Genomic DNA, 23,357 nt, shown 5'->3' with positions numbered 1-23,357 from the left:
GGAATCGATAAGCAGAATTGGAATCACTAAAATTACCAAACCCTACTTACCAACAAACCAAATATCCCTTACATAAACATACAAAAAAGGACTGTTGTGTTACCATGGTACAGTGATGTATAAGATGGTAACATCATATCTTATGGTATTCACATCGTACTTAAAAAATACCTTGGTATTACCAATGCCAAAAAAGCATGTTAATACGATATGTTAAAACATACCAACACAGTGTGTTTGTCTCAGGTCAGATGTTTTGACTAGCGCACATCTGGCCAACGCTCTTCCAGCAACTCAAACGCCCTAAAACGTGCCCGGAGACACGCTGTTACCGTGATAAACCACTCTCGTCTGTCATCCGTCCATCATGCACCTCTCCACACCTTTCTCTAGATCTCCCCATCAACACTTTAAGGTGATAAACTTGTGCTTGTGCGTCTCTCTCATTGTTTGCTCAGCCAACCACGGTTGACCCGCTGCACACCGTTTACACATAATGATGTTGACTGGAACGCAATCATTTACCCACAAAGATAAACCGTTTCCTTTAACACAGAATGAGAGCATAAATGCTGGTGGGAATTGCTCAGTAATGGGGGCCATTTTGGAGGTGCGTTGCCCGCTGCTTGCTCACCTTGTTGCCAGGGCAACGGATGCAGCTGCTGGAATAGGTTGTTATGAGTCAGGAGAGATTGGAAAAGATGATGATTTGTTTCTCTCTTTTGCTTATTAAACTCAGTATGCAGCTTCCGCTCTCGTTCTTACAGAAACATCATGTTTCGGTTGTTCTGTTCTGATTTATTCAAGGTCTGCAAACGATTTATGATATTAAGAATAATATTAAAAGGTTGATGCATAAGCACAAATAGCAAACCCTTTTTTAATTTTTATGATAAATGTTATGCAACATACTTGGTTTGGCCATTACGTTTGATGTGTTGATTATGTATGTGCATTTACTCTCCACAAAAACTGTCCCCAGTAGTGAGTTAAAATGATAAACCTTCCTTTGAATATGTCCAAATTTGTAAAAAAAACAGCCTGTAGTCATTATTATTAGTTTAATAAGACTAATAGGAGTCTATGTTATTCATTTAGACAGCAACATGAAAATATGTGCGTTTCATACCTGTGTGAGTGTGCGAAGAGCGTCAACGTAAGATTGTTCAGTGTCCAGTAAAGTCATCATCACATGTCTTCTCATATCCTGTAGAGAGAAATATGTCAATAACGTCACATAAAACACATTTACATATTACAAACAATATTTTTTAAATACATTTTAAATCAAATAAATATAAACAAAGGCATATAAATACAAATTAAGATAAATAAATAAATATCTACGACAAATACATGTAGACACAATCCTAGAGACTCAAGTACAGGCCTACACAAAACTTCAACGCCCTTAAAAACAAAAGTAACCACAGTTTAGACCAAAATACTACAATTAGTACATTTATTAGAGGTGTTTGACACTTTTCAAAGTTACTTTTTAAAACCTCTAACATTTAAAGTATCAAAAACTTTGCATTGCACGAAAGATTCCTCAAGTCACGTGTCTTGATAAGGAGAGATCCCGTTCTCATCCCAAGGCGTCATATACTGACGCTTTTGACATTTCGTCTACATCGAACACACATGGCACCCTTTAGCGTCAATATGAGACGCAGATAGATATGGGCCAGAAGGCGCCTCCTAGCGGTCTAACCCTAACCCTACACCAGACCTAAACCTACCCATGACCGAACAAAGCTCTGTGCATGTCATATTGACGCTAAAGGGTGCCATGTGCGTTCGATGTAGACGAAATGTCAAAAGCGTCAGTATATGACGCCCTAGGATGAAAACGCGTTGTTTAGGCTACGTACGTTCAGACTGTCAGCTAAAATCCGATTTTTTGTGAATATCCGATTAGAATCCGATCACAGCAGGTGCAAGTGTGAAAGTAAAAAATAATCAAATATCAATCAAATATAATCAAAAAAGATTTTACGCATCTGTTTTGAGCTACTTACATATGTGGTTTGAAATCCTGTTTAAATAGCATTTCTGGAAATCTGTTTCAGTCTGACCGTTCTAATCGGATTTTGCGTGATTTATGTCACTTTCTCACGCCACGTAAAACGTAAACATGTCAGACGTTGTTTTAGGAAACATGCTGAAAGTCGTCGCAGAAACAAGGCTGTTGTTGCAAAGTGCCGTACGAGCAGAAAATTACAATATAACTGAGACATGTTTTGAGATCGGTGGAGACGACAGAACAGAAAACGTAGTAGTTCCAGTGTGGCGGCTACATATTGTCATGTAAATAGGCCGTATAGCCTACCTACCAATGCTACGTCATTGCCACAGAAACCACAGAAATGCAGATATTCCAGAAAATAAAAAGAGTGCCACGGGACACACAAATCAGATCTGAACAGTTGTGATAGGCCAACACTGTGTGGACAGTGATTCATTTAGAGATTCCAGTCAGATATACACACATAATCGGATTTGGACTGACAGTGCGAACATCGCCCAAGAGAACAAAATATTAGATCAACTATTTTCACTTGGGGTAGAACAAACTAGAAACCACCCAGAACACCCTAGTTACCACATAGCAACCTGGTAAACACAAGTCTTAAAGGAACACTCCGACTTTTTGGGACTTTAGCTTATTCACAGTATCCCCCAGAGTTAGATAAGTCCATACATACCTTTTTGGGCGGAGTGGCTACTTGGGCGGAGTGATTAGCGCAGCACACAAGACGCCCTGTTGATGGTTCCGTAAACAAAGTAGCCACTCCGCCCAAGTAGCTGTGCTCCTACGCCTAGTGAGAATATAGTTCCCAGTATTTATACGATTAAAAATGGTCTCTGTCTCATATAGCCTTGTTATTTGTGCACGCTGTGACTATACAGATCACAACATGTAAATAGGAAAATGTTTGCATTATTTTGTCACTTATTGGGATTAGTATGCTACCTTATCCATTTACATCCAGTCTTTGTGCTAAGCTAGGCTAGCAGTGGGTGCATCAAATAACACTTACTGAACGCACAGAAATAAAAAAGGTATGTATGGACTTATCTAACTCTGGGGGATACTGTGAATAAGCTAAAGTCCCAAAAAGTCGGAGTGTTCCTTTAAGCAATCTCTTAGAAACACCCTGGCAACCATTCACAGCACTGTAATGGTGCTTTTACTCAGTATTTACTCACATTCTCTTAAGGAACATAAACATCTAATACTCATTATGATTTCAAAGCAGTCAAGAATGCATTATGGTATTTTGGTGGTGTAAAGGAAACAATTTATAATGAAGTGCTCAAAATAACAAGAGTTTCCTGTTTACTAGTCTGTGTCAGCCACTGAGCCAAATATGTGTATGTTTCCATCTCTGAGAAGATAACCTTCACTAACCACTGTGAATCAGTCCTGACCGACACTACACAACAAACACATCTGAGTGAGAGAGAGGCATTTAAAGAGAAAAACTGATAATGGACAGGGTGTGCTGTTCTTTCATGGTTAAGTTTGTTAGCCAGCATCCGGAAGGCCTGCGTTACAGATCTGTTCTGAAATGCCTAGCTCAAACACGCAGTGTGACATGGATGTAATTGGAAAAGGAAGTCACGTGCAGCGAATGCCGCACAAAGTCACGTATACCATGAAGCGGGCTGAAGGAGAACGAACGTTTTAGGATTCCTCCAAATAATCCAACTTTGTTTTAAACTGGTTCCTGGGAACATAGACTCCAACTGTTTACAGAAGCACTCTAACAAGTTCAGAAGAGTTTATTTCTGAAAGAATGTCAGTAACATCCCACAAAAAGGTCATTACAAAATCAATCCCAAAAATGTGTTTGTTCATTCTAAATGAAATAACATGCAAGAGACAAAAGATGTGCACAGGAGAGAATATAGAGTTGTGCTAAAAAGTTTACATACCCTTTGCAGAATCTGCTAAATGTAATTTTTTTTGTGATCTATCACATCTAACATAAGAGTTTGTGTTTACATAATATATACACAGACACATACAATATATATATATATCTAACTTTAATCACATATTTATATATACATACTTGTATGCACAAACTCTTATGTTAATCATGATGAATCGATTTGACAGCACTTTTTTTCTCTCATAAAAATGGCATGATATTTTTTATTTAGCACTTTCCTGAATAAGCTGTTTCACATAACAGATGTTCACAAAATAATGAATTTAGTGTGACAAGATGGATCTCAAAATCATACAGTCACTACTGTGGAAATGGTTCAAACTTGCAGAAGATGCTGGAAAACTGAAGAATGTGAAGGATCTGGAGGATTTTTCTGAAGAACATTGGGCATTTTAACTACTCAGGACAAACAAGGGACTCGTGAACAACCACCACAACACACACAGTCAATACTGTATTAATAGTACTAATACTCTAAACTAAAACCATTTTAAATGGTATTTATATGGCTTACGAGGTATTACAGAAAGAAAGAAAAAAAGAAAGAAGCATGTGTGCTTGTATCTCAGATTTATGCTCATGCCATCCAGTTCATTTTTCTCTCATATAGAGCAGCCGGTTTGACAGACACTAACCAGCATGCTGTCTTGGTCGACACGTCCGGCTCTAAACTGCGCTAAACAAACCTGCTGACCTGCTGTTTAGTTCCTCAAGCAGGCCGACACAGAATCTAGTTACCTTTCCCCTCAAGACAAATCAAACTGCCACACGCAGGGTGAGCACATGGACAGGAAGATCTGTATACGCTGCAAGGTATTTTAAGAGATTGAGCCTTTGCCTGAACTTGGTCCTAAATAAAAATTGGTAATAAAAACGCATTTAAACTGCATTTAGACCGAAATGCTCTCTGGAGTCTCATCAGGGGGCCAGAAATGTGCCCAGCAGCTCCAACAGCATGTGTGGCAGCCGTTAAAGATGTCCCAAAAGAGTATTTCTGAAATGCCCTGATGAGAAAGACACGGCTTGACATTCAGTCACATGCACAGGACTGCACAGAGGATCTTGGAAAGGTTACTCTATTAAAACTAATATTGAGATGAAAAAAGCTAAACATCTACTATAAATGAGACTAAAATATGAATAAAAACATTTACAATCGAACCCATGAACTTGCCTTTGCAAGAACCATCCTCCACTGTTTACAAACTACACAAACTAAACTTACAAAATTAAACTGGTGATTCACTGTAAAAAAATAAATATATTTTCATTTTATTTTCTTTTGTCAAGTAAACTTAATTTTTTAATTTCAATTAACTAAATCAGGTAACTTACTTTTTGAAGTTGTACATACATGTAAATGAGATAAAACCATTTGATGGAAATCAAAACTAACTACATTAAAAATGAAAAAAAAACGAAAAAAAGTTTCGGTGAAAGTTTTGGCAAATTAGAGTATGAAATCTTCTTTCAGTAGAACTACATGCATGCCAGTACAACAATCTCATGAACACACAAAAAGACCATTAAACATTTTATTTATGCCTCAAATAATCTTAACGCGATTACATTGGTCACAACAGTAACAGACACACGGTTTTTAACTGCAAGAATCTAATTCATTTAAACATCAACAAAGCCCATGGACATTCTTGCCATTTGGCTTACATAATGTCAAAAGGTGCCTTGTGCACCCGTCCCATAGCTGTTCTCCTGATGCATTATAGGGCAGCTTTATTATAATAAAATCACATTATGAATCCAGGAACATCCAAATGCATTTCTTGGAAAGACCAGGTCGCGCAGAGCAGGAGAACATGAAGCTCACTGGGGCAAAATAAATAAAATAATTCTCTAATAAGCAAATGTTCATGGCAGCTCATGTGTGGGACATGTTGTGCTGCATAAACATGAGATGGAGGAAAAAACACAAAAACAATGACCAAATTTCAAGAGCCAAGAAAATGAACTTATATTAGGGTCACATTCACATTATTGAAACTTTACTATGGATTCATATTTTTTTGCTACTATCCATGCATTTTACGCATTGAGAGACCATCAAATCATTATAAAAAATGTTCATGTTTTCAAATCTCAACAAAGTTTTGTTCTTTACTCACTGAAATTGAAACGGAATAATCAGGGAACTGAGTGAAATACTTCAGACTGCATGCTAAAGAGAATAAACACCAATCCAATTGTAAAACTTCACTGGGTTAGTGAAGATCGTTCAACGTGTTGGTTTTGATGGACATTTTATACACAAACTACATTTTCTGAGTCTCGCATCATTGATTTTAATATTTTCATTTTTTATTTATCCTATTTTGTTTTCTGGACTGTTCTTTTTTCATAATTTTGGCAATAGATGAACTATTAAATCAGTGATCTTGAGATGAGTCCCTGAAGTCGTGAAGTCGTCCAATTTGACTCTCATATGCTTATATATATATATATATATATATATATATATATATATATATATATATATATATATATATATATATATATATATATATATATATATATAACATGATTTTTAAAACATGTAGCTTGACCAGCTGTTTAAAAGATTAAGGCGATTATCAAAGTTTGATAAAATGTTTAATTTTCAATTAAAATGTGATTTGTTTTATATAATTACCCCTTAACAGATTCACAATAAAAATAAAACACAAACTAAACTAAACTAAAACTAAACCACTTGAACACACTGATAAACACACACATCCAATCAAAATAAGAATTTCCTGTTTACTGTGTGACCGCTCACTACACCAAAAATGTTTATGGAAGTAAACTAAACCACGAAAAAAACCCTTAAACTTTAGTTCCAAGTAGAATGGTGACTAATCAACTACTACACCAGAACTGACCTGGGGCATTTTTTTAAATCATTTATTCACAGACAGCAGTCAGACTTGACAGAGTATTTACAGTTATTTTACATGAATGAAAGCAAGGCAGCGCGAGATATTCAAACCTGTTTTGCCCACATGAGCACCACGGCTGTGCTGGAGTAAATGTTCTAACCATTAGGCCACTGCTTCAGTATAGTATTTAAACCTCCCCAAAATGCTCTACAGATCTGAAAACAACCATCCATTTTATCTAAATACCCATGTGTGACTTTGATTTACACTCATCAAGGTAATGAGATCATAGTGCAGAGGTAAACGGCTGTTTGAGGTTCTGGCTGTAGCGTTTGATTGGTTTTTATTAGCAGAGTGTGTTTGAGTTATGAGAAGATCTCATTTCCTTCTAAAGATCGCTCTGCTAGAGGCCTGAGATATAACGTGCACTGTAGTTAAACATGCTATTTCTGCCAACCGCTGCGTCTTCGATAGAAAAGAACACACTTTACCGCATCTTGAATAGAGCAGGTGGAATCTGTCATTTGATCCCCCATCGCCAATCAAATCAACCTCCCTTTGATCTGATCAAAAACGCTTACCGGTCGCTAGTCACAACGAGAAAATTCTGCACGGTTAATCATGAAAGAAGGGCGGAGAACGTTCAAGCGTTACATGGGAATTTGTCTGCTGGATGCAGTTCAAGCAGGTGCTGTAGGTGTTCTGGTCAGCTTGCTACAGGTACAGGTGCTGTGGCGTACTAGTTAAAGCATAGCTAGTAATCAAAGCTTGCTGATTTTAATTGGTACATGAGGTATAATCATTGTGCCCTTTAGGATAGGGTTAAAGCATCTGCTCTATGACTACTTATTATGATATAATTCAATCAAAGCTAAAAACTTGTCATAGTTTTTCTTGCAATCCCTGAAAGTATCACAAAAAAAATAATAATAATTGACATGAAACAAATATTTTGCATACCTAAAATATTATGCCCAAAAAGTATATTTTACACAAGTAAAATACTGAACTGAATGAATGATTAAACATCTGAATACAAAAAATTTGACAAAAAAAAACATGCAGTCTGTGACCACACTGTAAAAAAAATATTTTCATGATTTAGCACATCTTTTTTTCTTTTGTCAAATCAACTTAGAAAATATGGTTCAGAATCAGACACCATAATATTTTGAGTTTCTGTTGATTAAACTGATCTCCATTGTTATAAACTCACATTTCAATGAACTTAAAATTAAGGCAAGCAGGTAGCTTACTTTAAAGATCCCATACTGTACACCCCTCTGGAGTTTTATTTTAGATTTTGATGTCCTTAAAGCCGCTAGGGGTCGCTAACCTCTTACAATAACAAAGGCGTATGTTGATGACGCATTAGTGGAATTATGGAACTTGCCGTCATGACGAAGGATCTAAAAATGTTTTACGGATGAGTGAATACATTGATGTTTTTAACATGACTGTGGTATGAAGCAGGTCGCGATTGCTAATGAGAGAGAGATATCAACATTAGAATAACATACTGGTCATATTCTATGATTTCATCATGCTGAGCTTTAAAACATCGATTAGTTTTATGTACATTTGCTCACCTCTACATTTACAAGTTAGTCGCGGATGTGGAGCTCTCGGCATCTTGAAAACGCCACGCTGATATTGATCCTTGTTTTAGTTCTCCTTTTGTCCCAAAGTCTGCTTGACATGGTCCATAATGTTTGAACGAAACAACAGCGTGAGCGTGCCGCTAGACGTAATGTGGTTGTCCACGTCTGTCGCCATGGTTACTATTGCAGTACGAGCGGAAACCAGGGATAACGCAGCTATTACGTCATTGACAGGCGACAAGTGGGACAGGGCGACAGGGACGAGCCATTATTTGAAATTGGAATTTCTCAGAAATTAAAAATCTTTGGGAACTTTTGGGATATTTTAAGTACACAACTGCAGGAAATATATCACACACACACAAACCATCTCATATTTTTACAGCTCCTTTTTCAGGAGCTCTGCTAAGAACAGGTTGATTTTGGCCAGTCTAATTAATATTCATGAGCCTCTCTTCTGAGTGACTTACGGCCAGGCCAACCACAGGTAACTAGGGTCATGTACGCTGGAGTCTGCTGTGGCTAGGCGATGCTCAGAAGTAAGGTAAGTAAAACACCTGTAATGATGGACATTGCTGAGGGAAATGTTATCGGGCCTTATATGTTAGAGGCGGACTAAGACCCCGAATCGGCAACGACAGGAAACAACCAACCACCTCCTCAAACGTGTTTACAAAAGCGTTTTTTTTTTTTTTACTTTCGGCGTTGCTGCACACAGATTTAACGTTAACATTCATTTAAACTGTCTGCAAACAAACTCAGACTTTTGAAGTATCGTTACCCATGCGAGTACACTAAACGTTAGTTTCTGTTAGCAAAACATAAGACACAGAGACTTAGTGAACTCAATCTCACCGTCTTTAACTCAATAAAAACAACATACAGCATACACCAGTGTCTGTAACTTAGGAAAACAAACAACATATTTTGTCTTGTTTCCAGCTGATATTCTATCAAAGCTTGTGGCAACCATAGACTGAACAAAACAACACGTCAGCATCAACTTAGCAACACGTTAGTGTTGCATATCCGTTTACAAACTATAATATACATAAAAGGTGTTAGAAGTTTATTTACGGCTTTCGAATTTGAGGTCGGACCCAATGATGGAGGGACGCGATGTTGTCTGGGGTTGGGCAATAGGAGGGAGGGACGGTGGGCAGTGTTCGGGGTGGTGAGTTGACTGAAGGCGGTGACTGAGTAGTTCTGATGTCACATTTTTACGGAAGTCACAACGCCTTCTGAAAAGGCACAGCTACTTTATGCAGGCTGTGTGCATTTGTCTGTGGAGTGACTGTTTTTAAACTTATATGGTAGTTACAAAGCCCCTAGACATCTGTTATATAAAAAAAGCCAGAAAATTTCAATATGGAACCTTTAAGTTAAACCAACATTTTTTTTGTTGTTGTTTTTTTTACAGTGGATGTGTTCAATTCATGAAAAGGGATTTTTTTTCTAATGTGCTGATTCTTTTAAATGAATGAATAAATTCATGATTCATCACAAATAAAAAAGGTAAAGATAAAAATAAAGTATTGTGTAGAAATAAATTTTAGTTTAGTTATATAATAATTTATAAATATAAATAAATATTAAATATAAATACTATTTATAATAGTATATATATATATATATATATATTAGGGCTGTCAAACGATTAATCGCGATTAATCGCATCCAAAATAAAAGTTTGTGTTTACATAATTTATGTCTGTGTACGGAGTATAATTATTTTCTATATATAAATACATACACACACATGCATCATATATATTTAAGAAAATGTGTTATTTATATATAAAATATTTATATATAATATAAATTATATATAATATAAATATATATACACAGTATATACATGCAAATATTTCTTAAATATATACATGTATATGTGTGTATTTATATATAGAAAATAATTATACACCGTACACACACATGTATTATGTAAAAACAAACTTTTATTTTGGATGCAATTAATCGCGATTAATCGTTTGACAGCCCTAATATATATATATATAATAATAATATATAATTTAACATATATTAAAACAATATTATTAAATACATTTTTGATGTAAATTTTAAATTAAGTAATTTCACGTCATCCAACAAATGACAAGCAATATAGTGGAGTCTGCAAAACAAGATAAGTCTTAAAAAAGTTTTAAAAACACATCTCGAGACCCACGCATCTCAACTAGTCATTCAGAAAATCCCCCAACTTGTCCAACAATTTTATTAAAAATATGCAGTCTTGCACATCCCTGGCAGAAATGCAGGAGAGAGAGAGACAGAGAGAAAACAGAACATTGCTTTGAAAATGCACTAAGCTAGTTGCCTAGCACCAGACATCAGTTCTCAGCCCCCTCCACACCATAGATGATTTCTACTGTCGTCATTCCCTGCGATCACAAGAGCTGAAATCACACAGCCTTTCAACACTTTCACAAAGCCAGCTCTTTCCTCTCTCCTCTCAATCCTTCCCCCGGTTCTTCTCTAGTTCTTCCCCAGCAAAAGGTCTTCATTGACTAGCTTTCAGATAAAAAAAATTGGAGTCCTGGAGAGCTTCTTCAAAAAGGTTATGCAACTATGACAATGATTCCAGCAAAAGCCATGCGTGTCAGGTTGACGTAGTCTGATCACTTTCCATTTGCAATATTGATCAAAACAAATTTTCAAAACAAGCAAAAGAGAAAAAAACCCATCTAACTATACATGAATAAACAATTAAACTAAGCAATAAAATAAGATATGCATTTCCTCAGCCCATGGCTATTTTCAAGAGACCAAAACAATGAAAATCTCACTATTGCAACTGTACTCATAAGACCGATATAGGGCCCTATTTTAATAACCTAAGCGCATGGTCTAAAGCGCACGGCGCAAGTGCACTTAGGGCGTATCCAAATCCACTTTTGCTAGTTTAACAACGGGAAAAATAGTCGGTGAACCCGGCGCATGGTCTAAAAGAGTTGTCCCTATTTTTTTAATAAGTAATGGGTGTGTTTTGGGCGTAACGTGCAATAAACCAACCAGAGTTTCATCCCCCATTCCCTTTAAAAGCCAGTTGCGGATTCACTATTTACATGGCGGAATTTGCAAGCGGAAAAACTGAACGCTTCTCTAGCGAGGAAACGGATCTGCTCGTGCACAAAGTTAAAGCGTACAAGCAGACCATCTACAGGACAAAGTGTACGCACATTGCAAAAACTAACAAAAACACTTGCGATTGCGCTGGGTGTATAGGGTCCATTCTGTCTTTGTTTATCTCAAAGAAATGGGGGCAAATCTCAAGCAATACATGAAAAAAAGCCCAATGATTCACACACTGTCTCTGCGAACGGACACGAATGATCCCTCATATTGTGTGGCTTGGGTGCCATTGCATTTCTAAGCAATCAGACTTTTACATTTCATCTGGGAAAAGATAACTAGGTGAAAAAAAATTCCCAAACTTACATTTCAGGAGGGACTAAATATCAGACATTTGACCATTAAGGAAACCCTCGCAAGCAGATAGAAACCATCTAGAAACATACTAATAACCATCTATAGAAGAGAGTAGTTGCACAGGCAAGCACACCATCCATGTCGGTACCACACGCTCAATGCCAGCTCTGCCTGGCCTTTACAAAAACAGGTCATGGGATCACAGCCAGTTGGCTATTTCTGTCTGGAGTAGAACATTCACAAGCAATAAACACACTGAGAAAGAGCATAGCAGACTAAAACAAAGCCAAAAATGAGCATAAAGAAAAGAAGAGGAGACGGAAAGTAAAAACAGCGTTAATATACAAGAACATGAGGTTAGTTTGTAATTGCAGAATGCCACAAGTCTGGAAAAACAAACGTTACTGGCTGCAGTGGAACCAAAAAAATGAACCAATCATCTCGTAGACACACCAGTCAGTGATGAACCTGTTTATGTGCCATTTGCGAGGTGTAAGACAGTCTTAAGACAGACGCCCACAGGGTCACTGCAGACAGATAAATCCCCTCAGTGTCTGGACATAATCCAAAGACGCTCCTCTCAGCTCGGTCATGTCAATGGAGTGAGGGAGGGAGGAGGGTTTAACACACACACACACACACACACACACACACACACACACACACACACACACACACACACACACACACACACACACACACACACACACACACACACACACACACACGTGTGCAGGTACAGAGCAGAAGAAGACGGTGGTCTCTCTGCCTAATCTCATGATTCAACCAGCCTTTTTAGTCGCTCTAATTCTATTAAGGGTGAGAGGAGGATAACCTGCTGCAGGAGAGAGACAGATAGAGTGAGAGAGATAGAGAGAGAGACAGACAGAGACAGAGAGACATGAACCTGCAGACGACAAAACACAGAAAAAAAAACTAGAGTGGAAGAAAGAAAATCTATCCACCACATACCGACCTGTCTGTCTGTCTGTCTGTCTGTCTGTCTATCTATCCATGCACCCATCAACCTGTCTGTTCATCTATCCATCCATCCATCCATCCATGCATCGACCTGTCCATCCATCCATCCATCCATCCATCCATCCATCCATCCATCCATCCATCCATCCATCCATCCATCCATCGACCTGTCTGTCCATCCATCCATCCATCCATGCATTGACCTGTCTGTCCGTCCATCCATCCATCCATCCATCCATGCATTGACCTGTCTGTCCGTCCATCCATCCATCCATCCATCTATCTGTCTGTCTGTACATCCATCCATCCAACCTGTCTGTCCGTCCATCCATCCATCCATCCATCCACCCACCCATCCATCCTGCCTGTCTGTCCATCCATCAACCTGTCATTCCATCCATCCATCCATCCTGTCTGTCCATCCATCCATCAACCGACCTGTCTGTCTGTCCTTCCATCAATCCATCCACCGACCTGTCCGTCCGTCCGTCCGTCCGTCCATCCATCCATCCATCCATCCATCCATCCACCGACCTGTCTGTCCATCCATCCATCCATCCATCCATCCATCCATCCATCCATCCATCCATCCGTCCATCCATCAATCCACCGACCTATCTGTCCATCCATCCATCCATCCATCCATCCATCCATCCATCCATCCATCCATCCATCCGTCCATCCATCCGTCCATCCATCAATCCACCGACCTGTCTGTCCGTCCATCCATCCATCCGTCCATCCGTCCATCCATCCATCCATCCATCCATCCATCCATCCATCCATCCATCCATCCATCCATCCATCCATCCATCCATCCATCCATCTATCCCCAACCTGTCTGTCTGTCTGTCTGTCTATCTATCTATCTATCTATCGACAGTCTTAAGAGAAACAAAAAATGAAAAAGGCAATATAAGAGAAGGACAGATGAGTAAACAGGGGGTAAAGGAGTAAAAGACCTTGACAATGAAGTGTCAGAAACGTAGATGCTTTCTCACAATGAAAACAACAAACCCAAACAAACACGACAACAGGTTTAGACAACAAAAATGATCAGTGGTCTCTTCCGTAAGGGTCGTACCTCAGCATTGGTCTGAGGGGCGCCCACGCCTCCCCCAACCCTGTTTCCATTGGGCTCGACAGCGACGGACCTGTCCACCTCTTCGCCCGCCCCTCCGCCTCCATCATCACTGGGGCTCTCTCTACCCTCCTGCATCTCCTCCAAGGCGATGGTGAACTGGGCGAGGGTCCGTACCATCTGCAGCATGCGACACGAGTCCCTCGCCCCGCAGGTGACTGCGATCGACACCCCCACCCCAAGCCCCCCAACCCGACAGCTCGATCACCTCCACCAGGAGAAAAGCAGCAACAGGCGCTAGAGAGTCAGAACCCTTCCATAAGAAATACTTTGCAAAAAAACAACTCCGGTTTAAATCCAAAACTGTAAAAATCCAAAGTTGGAGGGCGAATGTGCTTCATCCCCATTTAAAACTTTGAGCAGTGTTGTTTGTTTCGCCTTCTGAGGCAGGTAGAGACGATGACAGAGAGAGACAGTAAACAGAGAGACTGCAGAAAGAGATCAGTGTGTAATGAAAGGCAGCAGACAGGCACCAGCTGAACGCAGCTCACCAACAGCACCGAGCAGCCGAGCTCAGAGCACCGCTCACAGACCTGACCAATCCATGACCGATCCCACAATGGATAATTGGATTGGCTCAGCCTGGTGAGGATGGGAACTTAGAGGTGTGGCTTTGTCTCCATGGCAACAAGGAGGTGGGAACTTCAGTTACTGACAGATAGACTCTCCATACAGTTTACAGCACTATGATTACACACATAGACAAGAAGAAAGAAAGCAAAAAGATCATAATTGATGTTTATATATATTTCAATGTTAATATATGATAGTAATAATGCAAATGTATCATTTTACCATGGTATATATAAAAAAATATGGTATTACCATGGTGGATAAGCAAAAAAACATTGTATTACCAGGGTAAATGTCCAAAAAACATGATATTACCATAGTGAATGTCCGAAAAAAGGGTAATCCCAGAGTAAATGTCATAAAACATAGTATTACTAAATGCATTTTAGGGAATATTAATGAACAACTGAACAAACAACAACTGAACAAGATATAGGCCTACTTTCTACAACTTTTAAAAAACATTTCCCAAATATACACAACATTTCTCTTTCTAATCAGTACCAGATTCTCACTTTCTCTCTCTTTCTTCCTCCATTCTTCACATTTAAATCCCCTGCAGGGTTATTTTTAAGCTGAGAGGTTTTTCAGCACATTTTTGGGACGGTGGAAGCCATTAGCAGCAAGTGCATGTGCGCAGATGCATTATTGACGTGGAGAGAGCCGCTTTCATCACCCTTGACAGAACAACGAAAGCGATCACCTGAAAAGAAACACAACTGCTCCACTTACATCCTCCACATCTTTACTGTGAAAGAGCCAAAGCTTTTGTGGTGCGCATACGCCCATGCTTGACCAATTACCTAAGAATTAAGTTCTCTCTAAGCCGTTTCTTTCAACGGACATTTACAGGGATGTTACAAACCAGTAGCTGACTGAACTCAACAGAGATCTACATTGTGTAATATAATCTTTTATGAGGTATTTTCACCAAAGTTACATATTTTCTTCATGCCCTAGAATAGCTTGAATGTAACTCTAAACCCTTGCCTCTAAACACTCGGTTCTATGAATATGCAAATTAACCCCGTCTCCACTCACTCACACCAGCTCAGAGATCCACTCGTTGACGATCACATGTTGACGTGATTGGTTACAGGATAGTTTGTGACATCAAAAACACCAGCGATTTCAAACTGCGATTTGGTTCACTACAGTTTTAAAGAGAAAATACACAGCGATGGTGCTGACTTATGAATTTGCACATGGTTTGTCTTAAGTCATATTAAAAACACCACAGACATATAAACAACATTGTAAGCTTCAATTTTCACCACAGGGGGACTTTAACTAAACTATACCATGGTATATTTTTCAAGCACCATGTAAACACCATGGTACATGAACATGGGATTTATTCAGTACCTCTGTATTACCATTTAAATCACTGAACCAGTGTAGTGGTAACACAGTAGTGGTGTTTCACAGGATGTGTTTCAAAAGCTATTGAGCTGCCTACCTAGACAGCATTTATTATTTAAATGCATCTAAGATACTCAAACAATACAGTTCAGACATGCGGCTTACTTGGTTTTGAATCCTTATATATGAAAGATCCTCGACTTGAGAGTATGTGGCACTACTGACGGGGGAATATAAAGAAACTGAGACTTGTCAATGAAAAACAAGATAATCTGTCATGTGTCATCCACCCAAACGCTAAAAGGCGCTAACACATTTCTCTTTCGCCTGAAGTGTCTGCTAATTTGCATTCAACAAGTCTTATAGCACTGGAATGCTTGCTTTCATTTTATTCCAGAAGGTTAATCTGAGTGTTCATATCTGTTAGTTTTCTTGTAGATTTGTGTCTGGTCCAGACGCCCCTTCACAGACAACATGTCTGATCCTCTGCTGAATGCTGGTGTTGCAATAGGACATAGCCAATCTGTTGAGGAACAAGTTGATAGTTTCTGATTCTGGTTCATAAAGGGGTGACAAAATTGTCTTATCAATGTTAACTAAAACTACTAAAAAAAATCTTCTTTTTTTTGTTCATTGTAGTAAAACTAAAATTATAATATAGGATGTTGGATTACCAGGGTTAATGTCCAAAAAAAGCATGGTATGACTATGGTAAATTTCCAAAAACATGGTATTATTATGGTAAATGGACAAAAACATGGTATTACCATAGCATTTTAGTGAATGAATTATAATAATAAAAATAATACTAAATAATACTAAAATGACACTTCTGATAAATGATAGACTTAAAAAAAGCACTGCAGTGGAGCACATTTCCTGCAGTTCCCGGTTAGCACTGAACTCTTTGACCTCTCTGACATTCGAGCACAATTCATGACTGCACTGATTTTCACGGTACCTCTAGCAGCATGACAGATGTGTTCTTCCTCTAATATCTGTCTCTCTCTATCTCTCTCACCAGAATGAAACAATGTGCTGCGGTCGGAGTCGGCAGGGAACGCTAAATCAGACAGATCACAAGTTCTTCAGAAAAACGCAAAGCAGCCGGACTACTGAAATGTAAGAGAGAGAGTGAAACATGAGTCAGAAAGAGGGAATAAAACATTAAAAAATGAAATGAAAAAAGGATTTTGACTATAAACCAAAACATCAAAAGGCAGAAAAATGCAATTCAGCATGAAACCTGCACATTTTCAATGACCTTAAGGCAGATGAAAAACATTTTCTTCAGTTCAACTGCTCAACTGAAGATAGGACGAGAGAACCCACATCCAGCCCGTAATTCTGCTGGAAACATTCAGTGCTAGAATAAAAATAGAACTTAAAACATAAATGCTGGGATGAATGCCATCAAACCTCATAAGGCCAAGAGAAGTAGAATGATGAATGTGTGTGTGATCACGCTGTTTAGATTTATTAGTGGTGTTTGTTAAATCCAAGCATCACTATACTCATACACAGTGATTTGAATAAACCTCTAATCTCTCTCTCTGTCTCTCTCTGTCTCTCTCTCTCTCTCTATATATATATATATATACACATATAAACACTCTAGCAACTGTATATACATTTATTTGATTTTTAGCATGATTACTCCCGTCTTCAGAAATCATTATAATCTACTGATTTGCTGCTCAAGAAACATTTCTCATTATTATCAATGTTGAAAACAATTGCGCTGCTTAATATTTTTGTGGAAACCATGATGCATATTTTAAGATTCTGTGATAAATAAAGTTTGAAAGAGCAGCATTTATTTGAAATAAGAATTTATTTTGTAACAATGTAGATGTAATTGGATGCATCCTTGCAAAATAAAGGTCATTTCTTGACCCTCAAATTTTGATTGGTAGTGAAGGTCTTATTCATTATTAATTGGCCAAATTTTAGCAACACTCTAATCAGTGCCTTATAAAACAAGCATCTCCATGGAAACCAAGTTGCCACGGTTCTGAAACATGATGCACTTACTGTAAAATCTTTTTGACAGGGTTGCATGGCAGCAATGGGGGATCAGATCTCAATGGTCAAACCAGTAAGGTGTTTTGAATCTGCTGACAATCCCTGACCCAGATATCTGTTCAACGCAAACACCTCATTTATTTTAATCGCATTCATCAATTTAACCCATTGATTTACATTCTAAAAATGACATTTTCTGCAGTCATCTCTGAATGAGGCCGCTTTATAAAACCCTTTCGGAAGCCGTTCATTGCTTTTCCACATGCACCGAGGACAAGAAAATTAATGTATTAATGAAAGAAGACAGCAAGGACAGATTATCTTCAATAAATAGCAGGCAATAAATTCAAACACAATAGAGAAATGCTTTTAGCAATCAGCTCATCCAGCGGTGACCTAAATTTTGGGCCCTCAAACCAAAGATAATACAGCAATAAAATTCCCTGACTGCATTTAAGTCTCATTCTCACCTGTTAACACAAACACAAACTCAAATAAATCACTAACTGTGTTCTCAGATGGTTTTTCCTATGCTGTGTGGAGCTTTACAGTAGCAAGACTTTCAAAAGACAAACTCAAACAGGGCAAGTATACAGAACATGAGCACAAGATACACTTAAAAGTGCAAACTCTTTTTGACATTACAGTAACCTTTTCTATTTTAGACACTAAATTCCATCATCTGTTTCCATGGTGATATTACGTCATTGACAGGCGACAGGTGAACAGTTTAAAATGGTGAATTTCTCTGAATTTACAAATTCTTGGAAACATTTAGGATAATGGAAGTACACACCTGAAAGAAATATATAACACTGTGCGAGTGGTTTTATGGATATTTTGATACAATTTTTTTACGTATTGTACCTTTAATGTGGCAATCTCTTAAATTGGCAATTTACTTGTTCAGCTGATGCTTAGTAATACAAAATAAAATAAATTACTAAACTTAAAACTTAATAATAAAAACTTACAATACCTTTAATGTGAAAATTACACATCCCTAAAGGGAGTTCTGATTTTTTTGGGGAAAATAAAATAAATTAAATGATAAAATTAAACTAAAAGCATCTTTAATGAGAAAATTACAGACTTTTAAGAAGGGTTTAGCAAAACTAACTAACTAACTAACTAACTAACTAACTAACTAACTAACTAAAAACTTGCAGAAAAAAATAAATGTTAATATTACAGACTCCTAAAGAGAATTCTGATAGGATTTTATTGAAAAATATGCAGCCAACTGAAGGGAAAGAAAATAATATATGACCAGATGACAGATAAGGGCAGACCAAAGGACAACTTGACTGTGTGTGTGGGTGTGTGGGTGTGTGTGTGTTTGTTTCAGGTATGCACTACATTATGGGGAAAAAATTATGTAGTGGTAATATACAGTTTGTACAGTATAAAAATCATTATGTCTATGGACAGTCCCCATAAAACATGAAAACTCAACGTGTGTGGTGTGTGTGTGTGTGTGTGTGTGTGTGTGTGTGTGTGTGTGTGTGTGTGTGTGTGTGTGTGTGTGTGTGTGTGTGTGTGTGTGTGTTCTTGTATATATGGTTTATGAGGACACAAATGTTTATAATGACATGGGAATTACATCGTAAATACTTCCAGTGTCCTTGTAAACCAAATGGCTTGTAAATATAACCTTGTAAATAAAATGTGTTTTTTTTTTTTTTTTATTCAACAAATGCCAAAAGTTTTCTGTGATGGGTAGGTTTAGGGGTATAAGGGGACAGAAGATAAAGTTTGTACAGTATAAAAACCATTACATCTATGGAGAGACCCTGTAAAAAGCATGTGCAAGTGTGTGTGTGTGTGTGTGTGTGTGTGTGTGTGTGTGTGTGTGTGTGTGTGTGTGTGTGTGTGTGTGTGTGAGAGAGAGAGAGATGGGTATAATGTGGGTGAGTGCACAATGACACTCAACACGCTCATAATGAAGACACACTCAAGCATAACAGCTATTAACTGCACTTTGCCTGCCCACCTGCTGTTTTTCAGAACGTCCATCAACACACACACACACACACACACACACACACACACACACACACACACACACACACACACACACACACACACACACACACACACACACACACACACACACACACACACACACACACAGAAAATGGTGGAAAAGAGACACAACTTGAAGGTGTATCACACATAACCTGCAGATTACAAATGAGTGATGACTGCAGGAATAGACAAGACTTTTACATGTTTTGAAGAAAACCTCAGCATAACAAGACAAGATTTGAGCGATGATAAAATGGATACCGGATGAGTATTTAGTTTAATAATAAGTTTAAACAATGGCAATAGCGACACCACTAAAAACAAAAAAAAATATTGGGGGTATTGTTGTGTAAGTGAGATCATTAAATGAAAAAAAAAACAAAACATGTAGATCTAAAAATTTGAAAGTAATTTGTTGATGAAATCACTACAACATAATGGTCAATAAACAGAGAGTGTAATTAGGACAATGAAACGCTACAGAGCGTAGAATAACAGACTATCCCGCCAGCAGGGGGTGCCAGTGAGCTCAAGTGCAAAACGCTCAAGTGCAAATCAACACAATAAAAGATCATTCCAGCACACTTCCATTTTCACAACATCTGGATGGCAACTGTTTGCAGTGAGTAGTGACCAGCTCTGTTGCTCCATTTGTAAACATGAATCTGGACGCAGGCAGAGAAACTGTGAGCGTTAGGCCTACTGTATCACGCGGCTGAAAGGAGCTATTGTTTGCGTCTGTGAGGGAGAAAAGCAGCGTGGCAGGTCAGACGCTGCTGCGGAAATGTGTGTTGAGGAATCAGAGAGATGAGCCATATGATATCATGGGAAACAACTTCATGCTACTTGATATTTTTGGGTCATGGACGGATGACGTGTTCATGCTTTCATAGCAGAAGCTGATAAAGAGTCCATAGAAATATGATATAGAATCTCACGAAGTACCAGAGTATTTTGAACATGGTGCCATGGGACTATCATGGTTTTTAGATAGGGTGTGTTGGTACCATTTTATAGTGATGGTCTCAGATGGTCATATTATGGTACTGCATTCGATCATGTAACATGGTATTTACATAACACTTCCGAATACCATGGTACTGCCATGCTACAAGTCCAAAAATCCATGGTAAATGTTCTCTTATCATTGTAAAACCATGCTTTTTTAATAAAATCCCATGGTATCTTTGAAAAATAAATACTAGTATATGAATTAAGTTTGGGGTCAGTAAGATTTAAAAATATATATATATATATTAATACTTTTATTCAGCTTTGCCATCACAGGAATAAATTACATTTCAAAATATATTCAAATAGACGACAGTTATTTTAAATTGTAATAATATTTCACATTGTTACTATTTTTACTGTAGTTTTGATCAAATAGATGAAGACTTTGAGAGCATAAGCATGATTTCAAAAGCATCAAAAATCTTTGGTAGTTTATATAAAAGTACCATGGTATGATCATTTACAGTACAAAAAAATAGAATCAGTCGCAATACATGGCACTGAAGTTTTCTTTTCTCATTTCGTTCATCTCTCTCTTACTACCAAACCTGAATCATTACTCATCATTTCCCCCGTAAACTGGGTCATGCTGGTGGTAAGATGTGAAATGAGCTCATATTGGCTTTCATAAACCCAGAATCTGTGCTTGGATTGTTGTGTGTAATGCACCTGTAGTGTCAGTCAGAGCTGTTTCCAAGCAGTTTAGGCTTTTTCATGCCATTACGCCACTTTTTTTCTTAATTAACTTGTGCGGTAACAAACCATCTATCTATCTGTCTGTCTGTCTGTCTGTCTGTCTGTCTGTCTGTCTGTCTGTCTGTCTGTCTGTCTGTCGTTCTTTCCATCCATCCGTCTATCTATCTATCTGTCTGTCTGTCTGCCATTCTATTCATCCATTTGTCTGTCATTCCATCCATTCATCCATTTGTCTGCCTGTCATTCCATCCATCTATCCACCTGTCATTCCATCATCCATCCATCCATCTGTCTGTCTGTCATTCCATCCATTTGTCTGTCTGTCATTCCATCCATCCATCCATCCATTCATCTCTCTGGCATTCCATCCATCCATCCATCCATCCATCCATCCATCCATCCATCCATCCATCCATCCATCCATCCATCCATCCATCCATCCATTTGTCTGCCTGTCATTCCATCCATCCATTCATCCATTCATCTCTCTGGCATTCCATCCATCCATCCATCCATCCATCCATCCATCCATCCATCCATCCATCCATCCATCCATCCATCCATCCATCCATCCATCCATCCATCCATTTGTCTGCCTGTCATTCCATCCATCCATTCATCCATTCATCTCTCTGGCATTCCATCCATCCATCCATCCATCCATCCATCCATCCATCCATCCATCCATCCATCCATCCATCCATCTGTCTGCCTGTCGTTCCACCCATCTATCTATCAAAACTAATTCAGTCTTTCTGGTCAGGCTTTATTAAGCCAACATAGAGTTTGTCTTGACTAAGTTTTCCATCTTGTTGTTAAGTATTACAGAAAAAAAAACTAAGAGAGAAAGTGTGTATGATTGAGCGTGTTTATGAGAACAGCACGTTTGGTTTCCTGTGTGCTTAGTGATGATGAAAAGAATGCAGAGGAAAAACAACAAGACCACATTCCCTCCATATTCCCCGATATGCATCCAGGTCCCATAAATAGAGCCGTGTTTCTCATAAGGAGGTGGAGGAGGAGAGCTGGAGGAGAGCGAGAGAGCGAGAGAGAGGAGGAATTTCCGGCTCAGAGTTTAACTTAATAGAGCAGCGACTTCTTTGCCCGACTATTATACAGATGAATATCTCTCTGGCTTTGCCTTGAATCAGACATTTTGGAAATAAAAGAGAATGGTTTGGATGTTTGGTGTAGTTTGTCTTCATAGTCAGGCTCTGATTTTAATGCCAGTTCAACATTTTATTAGTAACATTGAAGCTGGGAGCCAAGTTTAGTATTGTCTGAGTTTGTGTAGATTATGCAATGAGTATTTCACTCTGAAATAAACATCCTGTCATCATCCAAACCTCTGTGTGTTTCTTTCTTATGTAGTAAAAAATGTTTAAGTGAATGGAGAATTGTTAAGGCTTACTTTAACAGTGATTGTAGTTGTATTTGTCCCTATTTGGTCACGTCTGTCATTGTATTCCCCATTAAGTTCAACGTTTATTTCATGCTTTAATCAGAGTTTTGATCCGCTCACTCCTGCCCAGATGGGTCGAGTTAATATAGAAAAAAGAAGAAATTACATGAAGTGAAGCCTGACATAAGAGCCTGTTGACTTTAATGGCAGTACTTCACCCATTTGTTTCATGTGTCCAGAGAGATT

At 38.2% G+C, this 23,357-nt stretch overlaps 1 protein-coding gene across 2 annotated transcripts in view; it reads right to left on the bottom strand.

Annotated features, from left to right (window-relative positions):
* Nucleotides 1-23,357, bottom strand: part of arhgef17 (Rho guanine nucleotide exchange factor (GEF) 17) — a 100,862-nt gene that overhangs the window by 35,730 nt on the left and 41,775 nt on the right. For both annotated transcript variants that reach the window (XM_081372097.1, XM_081372098.1), the window contains exon 3: nucleotides 1,130-1,207. In XM_081372097.1, the coding sequence (XP_081228223.1) occupies nucleotides 1,130-1,207 (78 nt within the window). The remainder of the gene's footprint in view (nucleotides 1-1,129; nucleotides 1,208-23,357) is intronic.

Source organism: Scardinius erythrophthalmus, assembly GCF_964197995.2.
Source record: "Scardinius erythrophthalmus genome assembly, chromosome: 8".
In the NCBI taxonomy this organism is placed as follows: Eukaryota; Metazoa; Chordata; class Actinopteri; order Cypriniformes; family Leuciscidae; genus Scardinius; species Scardinius erythrophthalmus.
Note: the sequence above shows the minus strand (reverse complement) of the source record. Positions and strands in the feature narration are given on the sequence as shown.